The 22,607-nt window shown below is 40.5% G+C and overlaps 1 protein-coding gene across 1 annotated transcript in view; it reads left to right on the forward strand.

Annotated features, from left to right (window-relative positions):
* The window catches only part of STMN2 (stathmin 2), a 45,772-nt gene extending 30,953 nt beyond the window's left edge, over positions 1 to 14,819 (forward strand). Inside the window, exons 4-5 of the mRNA XM_060610773.2 lie at positions 7,223 to 7,414; positions 14,116 to 14,819. Of these exons, the coding sequence (XP_060466756.1) occupies positions 7,223 to 7,414; positions 14,116 to 14,175 (252 nt within the window). The 3' untranslated portion in view covers positions 14,176 to 14,819. The remainder of the gene's footprint in view (positions 1 to 7,222; positions 7,415 to 14,115) is intronic.
* The last annotated feature ends 7,788 nt before the right edge of the window (positions 14,820 to 22,607 follow it).

Raw genomic sequence — 22,607 nt, forward strand, 5'->3', positions numbered from 1 at the left:
ATCTAAATCAAGAGTTGGAAGCATAACCGGCTGAGCCATCCAGGCGCTCCCCGAATAGGTAAGATCTCTGCAGAGAAATGTGGACGTATAGACCCCTAAAAGCAAATTGAGATGTTCTCATCCAGAGAAGGGGAAATAGAATTTAGATAAGCAAAATTGCAGATGTCCACAATTTTATCTGTAAACGTTTAGTGTTAGTATAACAATTATAGTAACTATTTAGCTCATAACCGTACAATCGGTTAGCTTGTAGCCCTGCCAACATGGATAAAAAATAAATGTCTGCAGCTATATAGAATAGTGCTGCCCGATAGAAATACAATGTGAGCACATATGCATTTTCAGTTTTTCTAGCAGTTGCGTTTTTAAAAGTAAAAAGAAACGTGAAAGAGCCATAGGTAACTAGTAGCTACTGAGTTGGACAGCACAGAGACAGATGATCAGACCAGAAAAATTTTAGGGAACCGTGGAGGAATTTTAGGCCTTTACTTTTTCAAATTGATACCAGATAATTATTCAATTTCAACTTTACTATTTTTTAAAATAGTTCCTAATAATAGATGTTCAGCCGAGCCCGGTGATCAGCAACATTTTGCCCTGGATCCATTTCCTTTCTCAAAGTTACAAGTTTCTAAAGATTCTGCCTATCAAACATACTATTAATATTAATAGTAGTATAATAATAGTATAATAGTATGAATACATTAAATAGTATTAATAAATTCCTTTGTCGTGGTTACAGTCAAAGGAATCTATAAGTGCCAGTTAATATTTTTATTATCATAAAAATAAGCATATTCTCACTAAATTAACTTAATTCTAACTCAAAGTAAATGTAAAAATAGACATAGCCATACAAGCAAAATAACATTTCTGATAGGCTTTTAAAACATAAAAAAGTTTGTGAGCTTCTCTCGCCTCCGTTGGTACCATTGAAAGGCCTGCTTCTGGGAGCTTAGGGAGCACATCTGAGAACCCGCGACCCAGGCTGTGTTGCCTGTGTGAGTCCTTCTGGGTTTACAGCTGGAGGACTGCCACGGAGTCATTTCCACGTGGGCCCAGACTCACTGTGTGACAAATGTTTTGGCAGTGTCCCCAGTCCCTCACTCCATCTGTTGCCACTATCGCAGCACTGACCATCTGGTTACTGGGTTGGACAACCCTCCCTCGGGCTTCTTTGAGCCAGAATTAATGCCCCTTTGATTTGCTGGTAGAAGAAATTTGTTATACAAGAAATAGCCCTTTTTCCTGCTTTTTCTGCTCTCTTTGATTATCTCTGGGACTCAGCTTTCACCTCCATGAGACTATATATTATATCGTGAGGTCCACTTGTAGCTCACATTTTGAAATCAAAATTTCCATACCACAACTGGCCCACAAGGGTGAAGCAATATAAAGACTTTAGTCGGCCAGCCAGCCAGCCCGCCATTTATTCATTCAACAAACATTTAGCAAGTAACAGCAGACCTAAGCTAACCACTTCCCAATTGGCCCAGGACAACTCCTGTTTATTCCTTTTTTTGATATCATCATTATCATTTCAATGTCATAAGTGCCCAGTTTGGACAATAAATTACATGGTCATCTAAGCCAAGCAATAGTTTCTAAGAGCATCTTTAAAGCACAGTGGTTAAGAACATGCTTAAGGCAATACCCATCATCAAAATCTGGCTCTATCACATAATAGCTGTGTGACCTTGGACAAGTGACTAACCTGTCCATCTATGTTTTATTTTACCCATCTATAAAATGAGCCTAATGATAGGACCTGGGTCATGGAGTTATTGACCATGGGTCAATGAGAATTAAAAGACCTATCCTACATGAAGCCACAGGCAAGTACTGTGAGAGACAACCAGCTATTATTATGCAAAACACAGCTGGTTCCTGCCTGCAGAAACTATAGTCCAGCAAACTCAGAATCATATAGAGAAAAGAGGTTTCTTGCTAAAAAAGATACTGAAATGTTACCATACATTTCTTGAACATTTTTAAATGTTATAAAATATTGTTTATCAAGTTACAAAGGAGAAACAGTTTGACAGGTGACAGGTATATAAATAGGTCTGCCCAACTAACAGTGGCTTGAAAAAAATAAGTATTATGAAAAAAAGATGGCAATTTAAGAATTTTAATGACATTAATAAAATGTCACCCTAAAACAGATTGAATTAAGAAGAGTACTACACAAACAGTACTCACAGTTCAGTGAGATAATTGACACACTGACGATATTGGTACAATCAACTGCAAAGTCCCTGAACCTCTGAAAGAAAGATGCATTGCTTTTTTTTTTTTTTTTTTTTTTTTTTTGAGAGAGAGAGAGCATGCAAGTAGGGGAGGGTCGGGGTGGGAGAGAGAGAATCCCAAGCAGGCTCTGCACTGTCAGCATGGAGCCTAATGTGGGGCTGAGACTCACAAAGCCATTAATTACATCATGACATGAGCTGAAGTTGGACACTTAACCCACTGAGCCACCCAGGCACCCCTGCATTGCTTTTTTTTTTTTTTTAAATAAAATGGTGTAAACTGGGCCATGATTAGTCACCAAACCTGATAGACTTAACTTTCTTGTTTGTTGGCATCTCACATTATAGATGGTAATTACTGTCACATCCAGGAAAAGAGGGGGTGGTTTGTACAGCAACGATTATAAACTCAAGTGCTGGCTTATTTGTGATTCAACATTCGGGAGGCATCTGCTCCTTGGAGGATGTGACACTTGGTCCACAGAACCCTCACATGTGTCATGTGTTGTCCCTCAGGGAAGAGCACCCCCATGGTTCTTTTCCTAGGAGTTAACCACAGTAAACGCATTCCAGGCTTTAGCAGAAGAGCTCATTCTAAAGGGCTTGGGTTTTAACCATTTAAAATGTTTTATTATGCTTCTCACTTCAACACACAGTGAATATTGCACACTTTTGTTTTGCACAATTATACTCAATTATCATATTTTTTAATGTTTGTTTATTTTGAGAGAGAGCACAAGCAGGGAAGGGGCAGAGAAGGGGGGGTGGGGGAAGAGAAAATACCAAGCAGGCTCTGTGCTGCCAATGCTGAGCTCCACTCAGGGCTCGATCTCACCAACTGTGAGATCATGCCCTAAGTCGAAATCAACAGTCAGATGCTTAACGACGGAGCCATCCAGGTGACCCTCAATTATCATATTTTAACAAGACATTATTTATGACTCTAACTGGGTTGCTAATGGTTTTTCACTGTTAACAGTAAAGCCAATTATTAGAGACACATCCTTTAAAGATATTTAGGTACTCAGAGATCTAGTGTCTGATAAATGGTTCTAGTTAGTGGCAAGTAATATATCCAGATGATGAAAGGGGACAATAAAATAAAGGGTTAGAAATGTGTTCACTCCAGAAAGAAATGGAACACTAGTACTAACTAAAATATAGTCTTAAATCTCATAAGAGTACATAAAATAAAATTGAGTTTTATATATCACTTAACTCAAATTTATCTTCCATTTCATTTGTATAGTAATTAAACTCTTATACTCAGTAATATAAGGCATGGTAATGAACCTCTCTGGAAAATGTTAAAGTGTTCCTAAATGTACAATAACTCTTGTCCCTGTCTCATTATTTTTCCCTTCACGTACCTCTCATGTAATCATTTCGGTGATGCTGAGTTCAGTGTATGCTTAGAAAAAGTGGGCACCAATTCTGCGCCTCCATTATTACAATAGCAAGGTGGAGAAGGTTCCCTGGTCTCCCAGAATGTCATGTTGGATGTCTTAGCTCTATAAATAGTTTGTCTTGACATTTGCATTGTATCAGCTGATCGTTATCATGCCCTAATTTTCCATTTCAGTATTTCAGTGACCTTCTATGTTAGGTACATGCCATTCAGAGATGGTCCTCCGTGGTCAGATCCTTTGCCCTTAAACAATTTATTTTTAACAGCTTTCAGCAAATCCTACCTTTTAAGCCTCCCAGTCAAGATTCTTTTCTGCTAATCTGCCCAAGCGAGGAAGAAAATAAAATCACCTCTTCAACCATGTGGTGAGAACGTTTACCAAAATGAAGGGAAATGCTTCCACTTTTGTCTAAAACATATTTTTATTCTGGATCCTCACGCATGTTATGTTTCAGGGCAGTTTTCTGAACTAAATGCTTATTTGCTCACTGAAGCATAACCAGTTTTCTTCCTTGAGGCTGTGACCGGGAGATTAAAAGGTGTATTGATGAGAGAATCAGTCTCTCCCCAGGAATAAAGTCAGAGAAGTTGTAGGCAGTGACATCTGGATGCTAGGGTGTGAAAGAAGGAAAAGGGAGTAGTGCTGTCTTCAGCGGTGGAGACCTTAAGAACTGAGGTAAAGGCCCCGAGACTATTAGCTCCACAGAAGAGTTTGTCTAAGAGTTGAGTGCCTGTGAGGAAAAACCAAAATAGGGTGCCAAAAGTATCTTCTCAGTGTGGGATCCTTTCCGTAATCGATGTGGCTTTAAAAATTTGAAACATAGATGATCAATAGGTCCCAAAGATGTATCAGTGGAGAGGAGGGTGGATGCAACATTCCCTCAGTATAGGAAAAGGCACCACAGAAATGAGCAGCCCCGAAGGGGGCTGGCCCAGTTTGGCGGGTCTCCGTCACCTATCAGCAGCCTCATGTGAGAACGCTCTGTACTGCCTTCTGTTTCTGTTTCACCCCATTAATTGTGCTAAAGAAATACACTTGACACCTGTGCTGGGTAATCTCATTTAGCCCCAATGGCTGCAAAAGTACTAACGCCATTAATTGAGGCACCTCAAACAGAGCCAAATGCTGCGCCCAGTAAAGCAATAGGCCTGTCTCTCCATTACTGGTAACGGGGCCAGTGGGAGTGTTTGTTCACGCAAGCCAAATGTGCCCCACCAAGGCAAGACATTTGAAAAGGTATGTGCTGCGATATTGCCCTTTTAGTCCCCAGGGTTTCCCTTCTTGATTCCCTTCCTCTGCTGTCTCCTGTCTTTAAGTCTCTCACAAAAGAAAATTAAGAATGCAAATATGAACTGTTAAGTTAAAATACAATTTTAAAAGTGCCTCAGTAAATTTGAGCCTCTGAAAATTAAAAATTACTCAGTTGCTCATTGATAACCGTCCTTGGTAACTTTCTCTGTGAGCTGATATAGTAAAGAACGGCAGGCATATGGCCCCTTGCCATGAAGTCCATCAGAGAGAAGCTTTTACACACACACACACACACACACACACACCTTTAGTCAGTCTGTCTCTCACGTTGAAGTCAGTGGTCCTAGTAGCAGTAAAGAAGCAAATCAATGTAGGATGCTTTACCAATAGTCCCACCTAGAGGCAGAAGGATGAACCAGCTAGAAAATATTTTTTCAGGTTTTTTCCAGAAAGGTGCCGTTTGATTTTGAATTTATTCCATGTTAACATTTCCCGTTGTTTTTCATATTGGGTTTTACCGTAAGCTATAACAAAGCAAGTATGTGATGTAGTCTCCTAAGGATGTCAGTGAAACCATTTGGGGACTATAACAAGATGCGGGGCTAGTTCCCCAAATTTTCTAATCTCCCATGAGTCACGAGACCTATTCCTGATAAACTTCAGGATAAACATAGCAGCAAAGAGTCCCAAGGCTGTCTGATTTTCCCCTTCCTATCTGAAGAGAAGTTTCTTCTCCGTCAAGCCTCATACTGTATGCATACCAAGATCTCGCCTGTGAGACCCCATGATGGCTATCAACTAAATGTTTTCCTATTAATGCTTTTAACATTAACATTAATTAATCAATATTTGACAAGCCATGAAACACATTTTTAAGCTGCCATTGTTTAGGTGTTCAGAGTTACAGTTACTCCTGCAAAGACTCACCTCAGAGCACCAGCCAGTCCTAAGGAATTACCCAGGAACAATGCCCGTGTAATAATTTAGTCTTCAACCTGGATAGTTCAGCATTGAGTAAGACTTCTCTTAGCTGCATACTGTGAAAGAAACAATGAATGTGGGAAGAAGTTAAATAGCACATCCAGGTCACCAACACAGGCCTGACACCAGAGGCCATGCCAGTGCATTTTCCAAAAGGTACCCTGAATAGCCTGCATTAGAATCACAGGGGATACTTATCAAACATAGATTCCTGGGCGTGCCTGGTGGCTCAGTCAGTTAAGCATCCAACTCTTGATTTCACCTCAGGTCGTGATTTCATGGTTCATGAGTTCAAGCCCCACATGGGGCTCTATGCTGACAGTTCAGAGCCTGCCTGGGATTCTCTTCTTCTCGCTCTGCCTCTCTCCCCATCCTCTCTCTCTCTCTCAAAATAAATAAATAAACTTTATATATTACATACATACATATATTATCTATGGGTCTTAACCTGGGTCTTAACCAAAGAACCACAGAATCAGAACTTTGGGGAGTGGATACCAGGCCTCTGCATTTTTATCAACCACTTCAGTGATTGTTAATATACACTGTACAGAGTCATACAGCCTCCTGATGCTGCAGGGAAACTACAGTGCACAAAATGTGGGGGGATGCCAGGTGGGGTGCAACTGCCTCTGGCGTTTCTACTCTAATCACTAAGTAACCACAGGGTTTCAAAGATTAGCCAGGTGACCCTGGCATGTTCAAGAGGGGGCCAGAACAAGGACTTTCTGTTTTCTGTGGCCAAGTGGACATTACCTTTACACCGTTCACACGTCTCCAAAGAAAATTTGGGTAATGAAAGTAAAACAGGCAAGTGAGGAGAGGTGCGTGTGGAATAAAACGAGAAAGTACATTTGGAGATTTGATTGGCTAAAGTTGAAAAGCTCAGGACTTAGCCTACAGCTGATGAAAAATGGAGCAGGGGAAAGAGGTGAACTTGTCCCAATCCTCCCATATTTTCCTTAGGCTTCAATGGACGCTGCTATCCAATGATTAATTATAGCATTCCCGGTTGCATAAATGCTTAGCATCAATGCTTAGCTTGTTTTATTCTAAAAAACAAAACAAAACAAAAACTCCTCAATGAGGGTTAAATGCGTCTTCTAAGACGGTGTGTCCAAAAAATCCCCAGCTGAAAATTCAGCTAGCCACATTCAGTAGAAAACTCAAAGCCATGTAGATGAGTACTGAATTGACAATAGTGCTTAAGGCTAGAACAAGTGTTCATTGGAACCCTCAAATCGGTGGACCCGCTCTCTCAAATCAGTGGACCATTATTCTGCCAGGTTTGCTTTTGGGTGATTATAAAATGGATATGTTTTTCTTCCCCAGTCTCAGGAGGCCCAGGTGCTGAAACAATTGGCAGAGAAGAGGGAACATGAGCGAGAAGTCCTTCAGAAGGCTTTGGAGGAGAACAACAACTTCAGCAAAATGGCGGAGGAAAAGCTGATCCTGAAAATGGAACAAATTAAAGAAAACCGTGAGGCTAATCTAGCTGCTATTATTGAACGTCTGCAGGAAAAGGTAATCCCGACAAAGTTCTGGGCATAAGCATGCATTCATACGCAACACAGCTGGGTGAAGTTCCAAATGCCCGGGCACCAGGGACTTAGTCAAAACTTGTTTCAAGTACAGAGACAGCTAACGCCTTGGACAGGTTCTTCCATTGTAGCACTGACTCTGTGGGCACTGCGACATGAGAGAGGAATGGGAATCCAATGTTAAAGCTAGAATTTGGTGAAATGTTTTAGTAGTGAATGGATTCAGGGAAGCTGATTCATGCTTTTCAAATATATAAAAGACTTGCACAAACTTTAAGAACCAATCCATTAGAAAAATATTAAATTGGAAATATGAAACATGCCATAAAAATATATCATATTAATAAGTAACAATAATATATAACAAAATAATACATTCAATATTTACTTTACTACTTCATTGAGTGTAATATTGAATATATAAATAATAACTTGGGGGGTGCCTGGGTGGCTCAGTCGGTTGAGTGTCCGACTTCAGCTCAGGTCACGATCTCACGGTCTGTGAGTTCGAGCCCCGCGTCGGGCTCTGGGCTGATGGCCCAGAGCCTGGAGCCTGCTTCCGATTCTGTGTCTCCCTCTCTCTCTGCTCCTCCCCCGTTCATGCTCTGTCTCTCTCTGTCTCAAAAATAAATAAACGTTAAAAAAAATTTTTTTAAAAATAAATAGATAAATAAAAATAAATAATAACTTGGAAAAATATATTCAAGAAATGACAGACTACCTAGGAAAAATGGAAAGCCCATTCTGTCTATGTAGGAGAATCTACATGGGAAACCAGGGTATAGTAACATTCATGGAACCAAAGGGAAGGGAAGCTAGTAAGGGATGTTTATTTCCTCACGTTCTGATATCCTGGTGTCTTTCTCCTCACCAACCCTGAAATATACCCATTCCCATCAATCAGGATGAGCAGAGCAGGAGATCCTCTGAAAAGTATTCTCTCTTTCCCTGTTGTTGACGCTATGCTATCTATCCATCACCACCACCACCACCCAGAAAAGTTTCCTTTGAAAATGTGTAGTATAGATATGAATAGTGTAGCTTTTTCCATCTCCAGAAATTGGATTAAGCATTGAGAAATATGATCTTTGAGAAACAATGCCTCATTCCTTTTCTGAGCCGTTGCCCTCTGCACCAGCACTGAGTACTATTACATGTTGGCACTGGAGATACAGACGGAAGTAGGACTGTCCCTGTCATCAGAGCACTAAGAGTTTAGACAAGATCAGCCTCCTGTTTTCTGAGTATTTCTTAGGAAGACCCAGGGATCAGGCAACTCTGTTCTGAAGTTCTGATGACTCTGTTTTTACTCTCATTCTCTGATGACAAATATCAATCCAGAACCAAAGGAAATCAGGCACAAAACATAAATATGTGTATATATATATATATATATATATATATATATATATATATATATATTTTCATGGAGATTTTCATGGGCATCTGTGCTTTTGAGGGATTTTTTAAAGCATTGCCTAGGGAAGGGCCTATGGGCTCTGACACAGCAGTAGGACACTGAGGCTCTCAGAGGTATGTGGAGAAAGTACTACATGACCTGGTCAGGAGCAGAGAACCACTGAATGCCTTGGTCAGAACCTTAAAGTTAAACTTTAATTTATGCATATAAGCTGGTGCTTCCATACTCTCAGAACAATGTCATTGTGTTTCACCCAAGTGCATCAGGTCAGGATTTCAAGGAGGCAGTTCAGCTCTCTGCATGTTACACATGGTGGTACCATAGCAAGTGCTTTGCTGAGATGCAGGAGAGCAAAGTTCCATTGGGCAAAATTTATGTGCCCACCTTGAACCATTCAGTCTTCCTCCATTTGCCCTCAGTTCACACATTTCTGTACAACCAAGGAGATTCCTGCTGACTGGTGCTCATACCATGGATAGCAGAAAACCACCGTGTGTTCTGTTTGGGATAATTATGACTCAACCATCTCATATCCTAGGCCCTAAAAAAAAAAAAAAATTAATGAAGTTGCTAGAAATGGGGCATGCTGATCACATTCCAGGCTTTTCAATTAGACCGTAATATCTAGTGCAAGATTTATATCACTGACAACCAGGAGCATTATTGTTTTTGAAATTACACACATGCAAATATATAGCATATCCCTCTTGATTTCAACTATAAAGTGGTACATAAAATTTGCATGTTTTAACTAGTATTTCCAGAGGTGTTGGATTTTAATAGGTAGTTTCTTTTTCTCTGTGTATTTCTCTTCGCCCACTCCCCAGCCCAGCACCTTTTAGCACTCTTTCCCATTCTTACCCAGATTTAGTCTCCACCTCCTTTCAGACACACTTGCATACAGACATGCAATTTGTCCTAGAAATAATCAACCTGTGGACGGCTTAACATCCTGACATCAAGCTGCAAACTCTCCCAGTGAGACGCAGGCGTCTATATTTTTTAAAACCCTCCAGGTGATTCCAATATTTGGCCAGGTTTGAGAACTAGGGGTTTATAGCCTATTCTGATTTAAATCCCAACTGACAGTATTCTATCCCACGCTGGATAATGCAGCCCAGATCATTTTTAGGACCACATTCCCCTTGGAATTTCACAGCCACAGAGATGCTTTTCAAATCTAATGGGACCTTTGGCCGGTGTCCTCCAAGATTCATTATCATCTCCATAAAGTGGAGGTACTCCTTGGGGAGTACCAAATTTACTTTCTTTTGACATATTTTAAATATGTTTTCTTTTTCCTAAATAAGACAGAGTAGGGTTTTTATCATGACCAATATCTAGCTTTTTGTTTGAATGAAATTACTGCAGTAAGATTAAATTAAAAAGAGAATCAATAATAATACTAATGCTGAAAATGCATGAAACTGCTAACATATATAAGCTGTTCTGGAATCCGATGCATCAAAAGATGATTACTACTGAAAATGACACCGATTAATCAGTTAATCATTCAGTGCGTATTCGTGGAGCACCTACTATGTGCTTAGACACCTGGAATAATATCAAAGAGCATTTACCAACCATCTCTTTCCCTATGCAGATAATATAAAACCAGCAACAAATAGCATAGCACCAAAAATTAGAGAATAAGACAACACATAATATGGACCAATATAGATAGTTAATACAAAAGCACTGAAAAATGTTAGTAAAAATGAAATCCATGTCAAGGCTAGCACACTAAATTCTCACCACTGTGACAGGCCTCACTTCACTGAGCCTGTCAATTAGCCAGACGACCTGATATAGTTCCACAGAGCCATGGTGTCCGCGGTTTCCTCAGTGTCATTCACTGACAAATTCCCACAAACTTCTTGGAGATCCAGCCATGTTAGCTCAAAGTCTTTAGCTAAAACTGAAAGCCTAAAGCAAAAACAATCTCAGTTGCACTTTAGAATCCACTGAAGTGCTCTTTAAACTAAGAGATTTTGATTTAATTGTCTGGGGTGGCACCCAGAGATCAGTATTACTTCTAAAGTTTACCAGTAGATGCTAATAGCAGGAGTTGAGAACCACTGAGCTAAAGACTTCTTAAATACACTTTGTTATATTGTCGTAAATTATATTAAAGTATTTTTATCTTCGTTCCATAGAAGTGTTCTTTTTTCCTTCAGAAAAGAATGTTACGCTTTTTTTTTTCAATGTCTGTTTTCATAGCACCTCGTCTCAACACCCAGCTTATTATAAAGGAAAGAATCAAATGTGGAGAAAGGTGTGAAAGAAGGAATGCATCTGCCACCGAGAATTACACTAGGCTGATCTGTTTATGTCACTCACATCGAAATTACAACTACCCAACAGTCTTCAAATTGAGTGACATAAATAGTCATACCCAGGACTCAAAAGTATAGTCTGTGGACAATGATTGACACTCTGGTGAAGTTTAAAATGTTCTTGTTCATGGAATAATATAATAGAAAGAGACACACTGAGACAGAGACTGAGATGGAGACAGAGACAGAAAGAGAGACAGAGACAGAGATAGAAAAACACCTTTTCCTGCCATGCGAAAGGATTAAAGAGACACTTTCTTCTTCCCCCAACATGTCCTTTCTCCTCTAACGCATTCAACAGTATCTAGCAGAAAATTCACTGCCTGGCCCATCAGGAACCCTGAGTAACAGCAGCTCTGTCATCAGACCCAACCAGGATCTGTAGTGGGTATTTTTTAAAAACCAGTTAAAGCAGGTATAATCATTTTCACAATATTGCATACATTCATAATACATCTGACTTTAACATCAAGCATTTAAAGGTACAGCCAATTACCAATCTTTTCATGTAGGCCAAGACCATTTTGAGAGATGGATCAGTTAATTGGGGTACCATGTCCCCCTTTTCCCCATTATCCACCGATATCATATTAGCTATGATTTACAGTTTCAATTTCTTTAAAATTGGGTAAGGGCTAAAGATATCTGCAAAATAATATGAATATATGACCTTAACAACTTTTCTTTTTTACAAATTTCCCCTAGCTTTTATACTTGATCCAATATCTGATCATACTGCCCTTTCTCAGGTATTTCCAAAGCTTTTCCTCCACCCACACTAGCTTCTATTACTGTATCTTTAATTAAATTATGTAATTAAATTCTCAACTAGCTAGCCGAACAGGGTGGAAATATCATTGACTACAAGTAAGCATGTAACTCAGCCAGTGAGAGGAAAAGTATGTGGAAATAATAGGGAAGAGCCTACTAGCCTCATAAGCAACCCAACATTTAGGTGATACCAGGATGATGGCGGGAATGGAGAGTGTTGGTTAACCTACCAGATCAGTTAAGAGGACTTCTAGTGAACCTCGTTGAATTCTCCACTTAATTCAAATTGTGTCACATCTTCTTGCCTTTATAGCTCTACCCCACGATTCACTAGCCAAGGCCAAGACCGCCCAGATCATAATATTGTAACAAATACCAAAGGAGCTTCCCATGGTGTTCAGGAGTAAGAGAAGCAAAAAAACACAGACAACCTTGACAGCTACTTTACCTAGCCAACCACAAAGGACGGTACTTAGTCAGTAAGAGATGTTTTAGTATATTGATCATCTCACCTCTAACAATATAGAAAAGTTGGTGCAAAAACATTGTAGTCATTATTTCAGTGACAATAGCATCCCATAATATGATACAGCTTAAAATAATAAAAATATTTTGAGGGAATAAGATTCTGTGGTTCTTTTCTGAAGAGGTGATTTTGATGTTATATAACTCCTTAGATACAGATTTCAACCATTATTAATTTTCATCTGTCATAAACTTTTCTTCTCCTCTGACTTTTGTTTGGGGGGAGGGGTCATTCTTGTTCATGAATGCAATTTATGTAACTATTTACTATTGAACCTGTCTGAGGAATGGATAATGAAAGGAAAAGAGGACGTAAAACTGGCTGTTCTTGATTGCTCCCTGTAGGCCAGCCATTTTGCATGTACTACTGCATTTAATCCAAACAACAACCCTGAAAGGAGATACTGTTATTGTCTCTATTTCATATCTAAGGAATTTGTCCTTAGAGAGATTTAGTCAAGATCACAAAGCTAAGTAGACGACAGAGTTTAGCTCTGAACCCCTGTCTTTTTCATTCCACCCCTTATACTAACCTTTATACTAAGCTGAAGCTGCAATTCGTTGACGATCATCAAACACCACACAGTAAGCAGGCTTAGCAGTACCATTGGAAGTTTACGCTCCAATGACCACTATCATCTCGATATATGAAAACGTTCTTTCCTGGCACTCACAGCTCACTCCTGACCCCTCTTTTGTATTGCAAGTGCGTAGCCATTTGTAAAAAGAATTTCTGATGATATTGACCGCAATCCTCATCTTGCATTTAAATCGACTCATGCAACAGAATTTCACAGATGGAGCTGATACTCTAGGTCATCTAGTTCAGATCCCTTGTTTGTATTTGATACCTAGTGAGGCAAAGGAGACCTTAAAAGGTAAAAAGTATACATATAATTAAATTAAAAAAAAAAAAAAGGAAAGAAGAAAAAGAAAGACCTCATATTTCTTGGCTTCCAGTACAGAAATCTCTCTAATCACATCTTCTTAGGGAAACGGAATGTTTCCTAAAACCATCTTTCATACATTTTTGCATACCAAGGGAGTAGTTACATACAATGCTAAAATATGATCTATTACACTTCCCTTATATTGATGGGAGGAAGGAAGGTAAGACTGGAAAGGTCACTGGGACTCAAGTTTTGAAAGGCTCTGACTAATAGGTTAAGCATTTAAGAAGCATATAAAAAAGTCTTCTTCCTGTGTCTAATCCTCTCAAAGCGTCCACTGATAATTGTAAAGCCCTTAAAATATTCAGGAAGAGGAAAAACACCACTAAATAGTGTAAACAACAGTAGGATGTTCTATTGCCATTTTCTGGATTTATATAGCGATCATAATATTCTGGATTCCCTTGATCATATGACCTTTTTAATAGTTTTACTCAAATACAGTATTAAGGGTTTTTTTAGGTGCTGTAAGTCTTACAAGATCTTCTGTTATGTTATACTTACTGGGTCCCTTGTTGTCCTTTCTCGTGAAGTGAAGAGAATTCCTAATGATAGACATCAAACAACTGGGTGACTTCCAACGAGGCATGTATTGTGTAAAGAAGTAGGCAAGCCTTTCCGGTTCTCTGTGGAGCAGACAACCAGGCTCTGTGACATTACTTCTCCCTTTGGTGTCTTCCAGGAGAGGCATGCCGCGGAGGTGCGCAGGAACAAGGAACTCCAGGTTGAACTGTCTGGCTGAAACGATGGAGGGTATGGCACGCCCCACCATTAGTAAATCCCCCTGCCTATATTATAATGGATCATGCGATATCAGTATGGGAAATGTATGACATGGTTTAAAAAGAACTCATTATAAAAAACAAAAACAAAAAAACAGAATCAAAAATTAAAAAAAAAAATCAATGCGGTCTCTTTGCAGAATGTTTTGCTTGATGTTTAAAAAATACCTTGGATCTTATTTTGTAAATACTTACATTTTTGTTAAAAAATACAAGTATTGCATTATGCAAGTTATTTCATAATCTTACATGTCCTGTAACAGGCTTTTGATGTTGTGTCTTTCCACTCAAATGAATTTGCTAGGTCTGTTCTTTTTGAAGCCCTCATGTCGAACTCCATTCCCTGCCCTTTTCATTCCAACAGAAAAATGAGGTCAGTAGACAGTCTATGGTGCTAGAAACCCACCATTGCCTAATGACCTAGATGGCTTTGTAATCTCTGAACTTGACTAAGACCACACCTAGGTTACAGGTTTTATGACTCCACACGAACCTCCACATTTGTTCACTCATAATCTACTAACTGCCTAGAAACTACAAAACCAGGCTAAGAAAAAAAAAAACAAAAACACCAATCATAGCATTTACTTCTGCTTCTCCTGGATTATGTGCTACAAATGTGCTTTGGCTTTAGAAAGGGATGGATGAGAAGACAGAGCTGAGATCAACCTGGGTAGAAGCAGAAAGTTAAACCCTTTAAAAGCGCTGAACGCAGATTCGAATCCAAATGGTTCAAGCAGCCATGAAATCGCTCTTCATGAAGTGGGCTTAATTCTCTAGTTTAAGTTCTTTTGATGGAATGAATTAATTAATGTGTCAGGTGGCTTATTTGTGGATGCCATGATTGATGATGTTCATTTTAAACTCTTACCTATAGTACAAGTACATGATGCTACTGAATACTTTTCCACTTGGAAACTGTGAGCTGGTTGTTGCATTGAAACACACATACAAACGAGATCAAAAACACTGCGGACTTTCACTCAAGCTGGTCTTTCTTCCCCAGTGTGAGGCAATCCTGCCTATTAAAAAAAAAAAAATTACTCCATCTGTGAGGGCTGATACAGCTAAGGGGGCTAGGCAGGGCATTTGTGCCAACTAAGAATCACCAGACACCCACCATAAGTACCTATCGCAGTTTTGAAGTCGTTTCTCCCCCAAATCCCAACTCCTGAAGGTTGCTGCCTGCATATTTACTCTTCATTAGTGCTATTTTCCTGTATGTCATTGTGAGCAAGCTGTGATTAATAAAGAATTGGAGTTCTGTGAACTAATAAAGGTTCAGTCTGTTCTCTTGCCCCTTCATGTATCTGACCTGGAGTTCAGATTTTAAAAGGGTGGCCAATGGATTAGACAATCTCATAAGCAAAGAGACAATGATTAGAGTTTGAAGGAAACCAGTGCCCTGCTGATTCACTTCCCTTCTGGGGCAGCAGGCAGCATCTCTTTTCTCTCTGCTTCTGACAGGCCAACGCAGCAGGAGAGGTCTTCAATCTGTTCCCCTTGAAAACATTCAGGACTGCAGGAGATACCACAGGTTCAGACTGACGATTCTGAGAACGAGACCCCCTTTCAAAGCACTTGGAAGGTTCCTGGCACCACCTCGTGCTCTCCCATGTGGCCACAGAACACCTTCACCAGCCTGTTAAAATGAGATCTCCCTGCCATAGTGCTGAATTTTGCACCACCAGTAAGCATACTGCACACATGGACACAGCAGGGTCCTGTCGATGACCCAGATGGATCTTACAGGACCAAAGGAACCCCATCCAGCTTTAGCAGAAAATCACAAATAATTGAAACCACGCAGATTCATGAATAAGTAAACTGGGCTATAGTCCATAGGAGCACTAGTGAGCCAGGTTTGAGGACGAGGCCACCTGGTCCCTATCTTTGTGGGAATCTAACACTGCAACGATCAATACACATGTTTGCAAGCCTGAACGCCACGATCTTCCTTTGGGAAGTCAGTTGGAGCTTCTGATTAGCATAAACCAATCTTCATTTTCGTACTGATTTCTATACAACTTAGTTTGTAATGTTTTCGTAAAACATTATTTGAAGGGTTTCCATGGGACCAGACCCTGTGACTGAGCCCCGGACACACGAAAATGAATGACCACAAGAAGCTCACAATCTACTTGTGAGCCAATGGGGATATTTTGGTGTGTCCCTGCAGCATACTGAGGGGAAGCATAAAATTTCTGTGAAGCTTTCTGAAATAACTAGAAATAGTTGACAAACATCTCACACTACTTTGTGGGTCCCTACATTGGAACTGTTGACCAATCCAACTGAAAACCCCAAAGGTGGAGAAACTAAGGCCCAGAGAGACAGAAGATAAGTGACTTTGCTCCAGGTCACGGTTCCCACTTAGCGTGATTTCTCTCCTTATTGGTAGCTCATCAGCAGACCACCCTCAAATCTTACCACACCAGCAAGGATGTGTTATGTCTATAAAGTTCCCCTAGACTAATGTTTTGCAATATTGGCATGCTTCATAGTCATTTGGAGGACTTGCTAAAAACAGATTGCTGAGCTGCAACCCCAGAATTTCTGATTTCTGAGGTCTGTGGAAGCCTGAGAATGTGCATTTCCATCACGTTCTCAAGTGGCACTGGCATTGCTTGCCTGCAACCTCACTTGAGAGGCCCCGCTGCAAAATGAAATCGGTACAGATGTGTGGATTCTTGGTGATGGCCATGGTGGTGGTATTGTTTCATTCAGGGCATATTCCATGGGAGTGGGGCGTGAAAAGAAACTCATTCATTCAATATTATTCAAAAAAGTGGAACCCGAAGGAATCCAAGAAGAAGGAAAAAATGAACTAGACCTTGCAAGTTCATAAAAGAATAGAAAGCGTCTAAGAGACAGATGAGGTCAAGGAACCAAAAACGTTGTCTCTCTCACAACATCTTATTTCAGTAAGGCTTAAAACGCCTCAGATGCTCCTGACCCTTTAAGAGTTGAACTAAGAGATCTTTGCAGAGATGATGTCATTTTGCAAGTTATCCACAGTTTGGTAGTCTTGTTTCACTTATAATTTTTTTTACAGAGAGTCCGGTATCCTCAGGACTATGTTTAAATTGAATATATGACTTTAAAATGCACTCTGAAGAAAATTCACAGAAGCTCATCGGTTTACAGATTTACCCTCCTCTCCTATTTCTTCTATACCCAAAATATATGGAACAACTGATGGTGACAAATTCTGTTTTCTCTGGAGGCAAAGCACCAGCCTTTATAACATTTCTCAGGAGATAACATATGTAAGAGTGTACTGACAGTCAAACTCTGCCACATCCACCCCCATCCCACTGAGGGAGAGAAGAAGGAGGAGATATGGCACCCGTGATTTTACAAACCAAATAATCGATCATCTTGCGTTCTCAGCCCTGAATGAGACAATTAGCCTTGACTTCTAATCAGGCCATTTGCTGAAAATTCCTAAGGCAAACACACAGCCCCAAACAAAACTGAGATTCCCAAACTCTTCCCCCAAATTACCGTAGAGTCATCTTGGATCCTTCACTGCCCCCACCACCCACTTCCGGTTAATCATCAAGTATCATCAGTTTGACCCCCAAATTGTCCCTCATTTCTTGCTTCTTTTCTATTTCCATAATCACTCCCCTACTTTGGGTTTCATTAGACTCTTACGACAACCAACGTATCTCCTTCACTCTAATCTGCAGGCCCCTCTCCACTCTGACCACATCTCTCCAGTCCTCTACCACCTCGTCCCCCTTAGCAGCAGACTAAAATCTACACTCCTCTGCATGGCGGTAAAGTGCCTCACTAGCCCCCTCATTTCTCAAGAACATTGCTCCCCTTGGACACCAAACTATTCACTCTAACAAGAACCTTCTGGTCTCTATGCACATGCTGTACTCTCTGTTTAGAATTATGGTCACTACAAATTAGTTAGGAGATGCTAGACCAGACTGTGATGAAACCTACAAAATCTAAGTGGGGCTATTAAATCACAGAGGCTTATTTTCTGCTCCTGATACATGTCCAGCATGGGTCACTGTGGACTCTGTCCTTCCTCACTCTGCGCTAAAGGCCAAGGAAGTGCCTTTATCTGAGATACTGCTGGCCACTGTGGAAAAGGGAAAGTGGGAAGCCGGCCAATTGTGCACTGGCCCAGAAGCAGCAGACATCACATTTCTTTGGAAAAAGCAAGTGATATGACCACATTTAACTCCAAATGGGCAGAAAAATACAATCTCAACATAAGCTCTAAAGAAGGAAAGCCATAAATATTTAATAAACAGCACCAGTGACTGCCACCCTACTGGTCACAAAACATTCAGTCACCCTCCTTCCCACATGTAAAGTACGCTCACACTGTCCCTAAGATAAAATCTCCAGGTCCATTTGATCACAGCAGCAAGCTCAACATCCAGGGTCTCTGGGTAATGCACAGTACTCTCTCTGACAGATGTGGACATGAGTCCTCTTGACCAGAGACAAGTTAATGAAGGTGACAAGTTATTTTCCCCAACATAATCAATACACAATGATGAAACATTTCTTGCTTCTGTCTCTATTCTGATTGCCAGAGAGGAATTCTCCCATCTGTGGCTCTAGGCTCTGTCTTCTAAGTAGATGTGCCTGTTCCTTCATTCTCCTTGGCCACATCTTACAGGGTATAGAGAATATGCCTTCCTTGGAATCCGAGGAACTCTCTCGACTAACTTGCTGCCCATCATGTGGTTCCAAGAGATGCTAAGTCTTTACTGATCTAAAATTGGTCCATATCTTGGCAAGAAATGGATGATACATTATTATAAATGGGTAGATGAAGAGAAATTAATGAAGATTCCATCAGACAGAATAGAATGGTATGGACAGATTAAAAGAAACCAGCTGAAGATGGTAAAGCCCTTGGGGCACCTGGGTGGCTCAGTCAGTTAAGTGTCCGACCTCTGCTTAGGTCATGATCTCATGGTTCGTGGGTTCAAGCCCCGCGTCGGGCTCTGGTGCTGACAGCTCAGAGCCTGGAGCCTGCTTCCGATTCTATGTCTCCCCCTCTCTCTGCCCCTCCCCCATTCACACTCTGTCTCTCTCTCAAAAATAAATAAACACTTAAAAAAATTTTTAAAAGATGGTAAAGCACTGAAGGTGTACCAACAGAGAGAAATAATTTCCTCCTATGACCTGAAGACCCAGGAGACAACTGTACCTGTAGAAAAAGGCTGCCTAATCTGGGGGCTATGACCTTCTGGAGATGAATTCAGCCTCTAACAAATGCAATCTGGCAAGGAGGGATTGGGGAATAAGTGTCTCAACGGTAGGTGTCTCCACTCTCACCTTTCAATCTCTAGCCAAGACCCCTCATTGGCCAAATGCCACCATAAACCAGAGGGCAAAAGAGCCCAGGCGATGCCTGCATAGAAGTCAGCCTCCGGGGCTGAGCAAGAAGAGGAAAGGTAGAGAGAGACCCTGGAGGGGCAAACAGAGAATGTGGCCACCTGCAGTACAGGCCACAGACTGGTTTAGTGAACAGCACTAATGACAGTTATGGTGCCTTGTCACTTATTTGTCATTAGCACTGTTCACTAAATATTTCTGCGTCTTTCCTTTTGAGATAGCTCTCTCCTCACACCTGGAATCAGGTAAGGTTTTGTGACTTACTTTGGTCAGTGAGATGTGAGCAGAAGTAATGCGTGTCCCTGAGAGTGGAAGCTTTAAGAGCACATTCATGATTCACCTTCCTGTTTCCCCTCCACCTCTGTGACCTGGAATAAAGATGAAGTACAGCACAGTTCCCATCTGTTAGAGACACATAGCATGAGTGAGATCAACCCTTTTTGTTTTAAGCTTCTGAATTTTGGAGTTGTTTGTCATTCATCAATAAGTATTCATGGATTGAAACTCTTCACCATCACACAGGTCTCTTATCATCCTCAGTCCAAAATTGAATGTTCCAATAGCTTCTGAGTGGCTTCCATATCTTCAATTCATCTAAATGCTAAGTGCCAAGGAATCCAGTTAAAGCCAGGATATTGGGAGGGAGGCCTGATCTAAACTCATGAACTCTTTATCTCAGATACTAAAAGGCAAATTAATTTTTTTCATTGGTTTGTTATGATGGCAACTATTGTCACCCACATCGCTTTAAAGGGTAAAAGAGCAAAGAAGTAACAAAAGAAAACTCAAGCATACAAAGTGTTCACATGTGTACTTCTGTCAACTACCTCTAAACATTATCATTTCCTAACACACCAATTCCCGTGACTGAGGTTCAGTAGAGCCTTTTGTGTATTAAAGGGAGACGCAAGGTGTATTAACATTTCATGTAAATCCGTGGGTACTTTGGGAAAATCCTTTCTCCTTGTGATAAATATGTTACCTCATACCCTGAATACCAGTTAGATAAATGTGTCAGTTCAGTTCTGTAAGCTATACGACAGATACTAAGCTAGACCACATGTTAGTACACAGTGACGTACACAATCATGAATATGATCCCCTCTCTCTCGTTTTTGAGTCAAATCCGACTCTTCTTTCTTCCTCACCCCCTAATAATCCATCTTGTACCAAGGGGCAAGGATGTGGTGGATATTTTAGAGGCCAAATCCAAATCCAACAGGGCCTCTCTAACTTCCAGGCTAGCATTAAGCACTCAGGTCTTTGAAGAAAAAAAAAATGCTATCTTTTACCCTTTTCCAATCCTAGTGTCATAGTTTTTCTTATCCATCTCAGTCAAGCTTCCAGAAGCTGTTTCTCTTCCTTCACTTCCCATGCACCCTTTAGCCTACCACCATCTGCCTTCTGTTCTCACCTGTCCAGGAAAACTACACTCTACTACTCTATGGTCTCTTTGGTGCTAAACCAAATAGATACTCTTAGTCTGGCCAAATACTGCTAGGGTCAGCCCCACATCTTACCTTCCCTACGAGCTTTCCTTATACCCTTCACACCCCACTAGGCTGGCAAGACACCTCTTATGTGTTCCCAAAGCACCAGCGCAAAAATATTGTGGTGGTCAAGGGCATGGTCTCTGGGGTTTAAGGTTCCTAGCCCTCTGATCCTGGGCAAGTTGCTTATCTCCTTTAAATTTCCTCACATGTAAGTTCGGGATAGTATAATACTAAATGCCTATGGCTGATTGAATGACTGTTCTCAATTTGTCACTCTCTCCATGTGTCCTTGCCATTTGCCATGTGACTTGCAGGACCTCCAACTAGAGGAGGCAGAGTATATTTTCCCACCCCACTGATGTTTGGTTTGACTATGTGTCATACTTTGGCCAATGGAATAATAATAAATTTGACATGAGTAAATTCTCTAAATGTGCAGAGGCTTGCTACCTTACATTCCTATTAATCTGTCATGAAAACATGTCACAGAGGAACTGCTATAACAACAGTGGAGACACATGAGCAGACCTAAGTCCAATCAAGGAGTCATGGCCAGCTGACTGACAGCCTAAAATACACACACACACACACACACACACACACACACACACACATATATATACAAGAGAAGTATTTGTTGTCATGAGCCACTGAGGTTTGAAATGGCTTATAACGCATTGTTATGAGATGATTAATACAATGTCTGAGAACATTGCTGAGAAGAGTAAATGAGCTAATACAAAAGATCTCCACACAGCACATAGTACATAGTAAATATTAAATAATTAGTCATTAGTAACCTATATCACACTGCATTATAATTTGTTTGCTTAGCTCCTTTAACCATAAGCTCCTCTAAGACGGAGTTTCTAATTTATTGCTGAATCCCTAGTATTTAGCAAGTGTTACACACACACACACACACACACACACACACACACGTGCACACACACACACACACACATTTCTGGTGAGTTAGTAAGTCAGTGAACAAAATGAATTTATGAATCCAAATGACAAAAATATTTACGCAGCGCCTGGTGTATAGAGACATTTTAATAAATATTAGTTCCCACCTCTTTCCTCCTATTATAGTCTGATAGTGTCTGCTTGGTTTTTATTTGAGCTTGAAATTAAGCTTTATATCATACAAAGGACCATTTTAGATGATCAGAAAAACAAACTTCTGTGATGGATGAAAAAACTTCCTTACATCTAACCACAAGGAAAATCAGAAAAAAAAAATCACTTGGGGGCAACCCTTTGACCATAACTTTAACACCAAAACTTTCAGCCACACACCATCAAACCAACGCTGGTCCCAACAGACCACACCACCGGGGCTGCTGATTCTGCTCACAAGTTATGCCATTTCAGGCAGCTCCTAGTACAGGTCCCTGAAGCCAGAAGCTCCCATTTGTTCCTGAGGAAAGGGAGTCTAGCTGATCTAAACTCTCTTCAGAAATGGGAAGGTATAGCATCAGCATAGTTCTTAGGGTTTGGCAACAAATAAATCCCTCACA

The sequence above is a fragment of the Panthera onca genome, chromosome F2, assembly GCF_046562875.1.
Source record: "Panthera onca isolate mPanOnc1 chromosome F2, mPanOnc1 haplotype 2, whole genome shotgun sequence".
Taxonomy (NCBI): Eukaryota; Metazoa; Chordata; class Mammalia; order Carnivora; family Felidae; genus Panthera; species Panthera onca.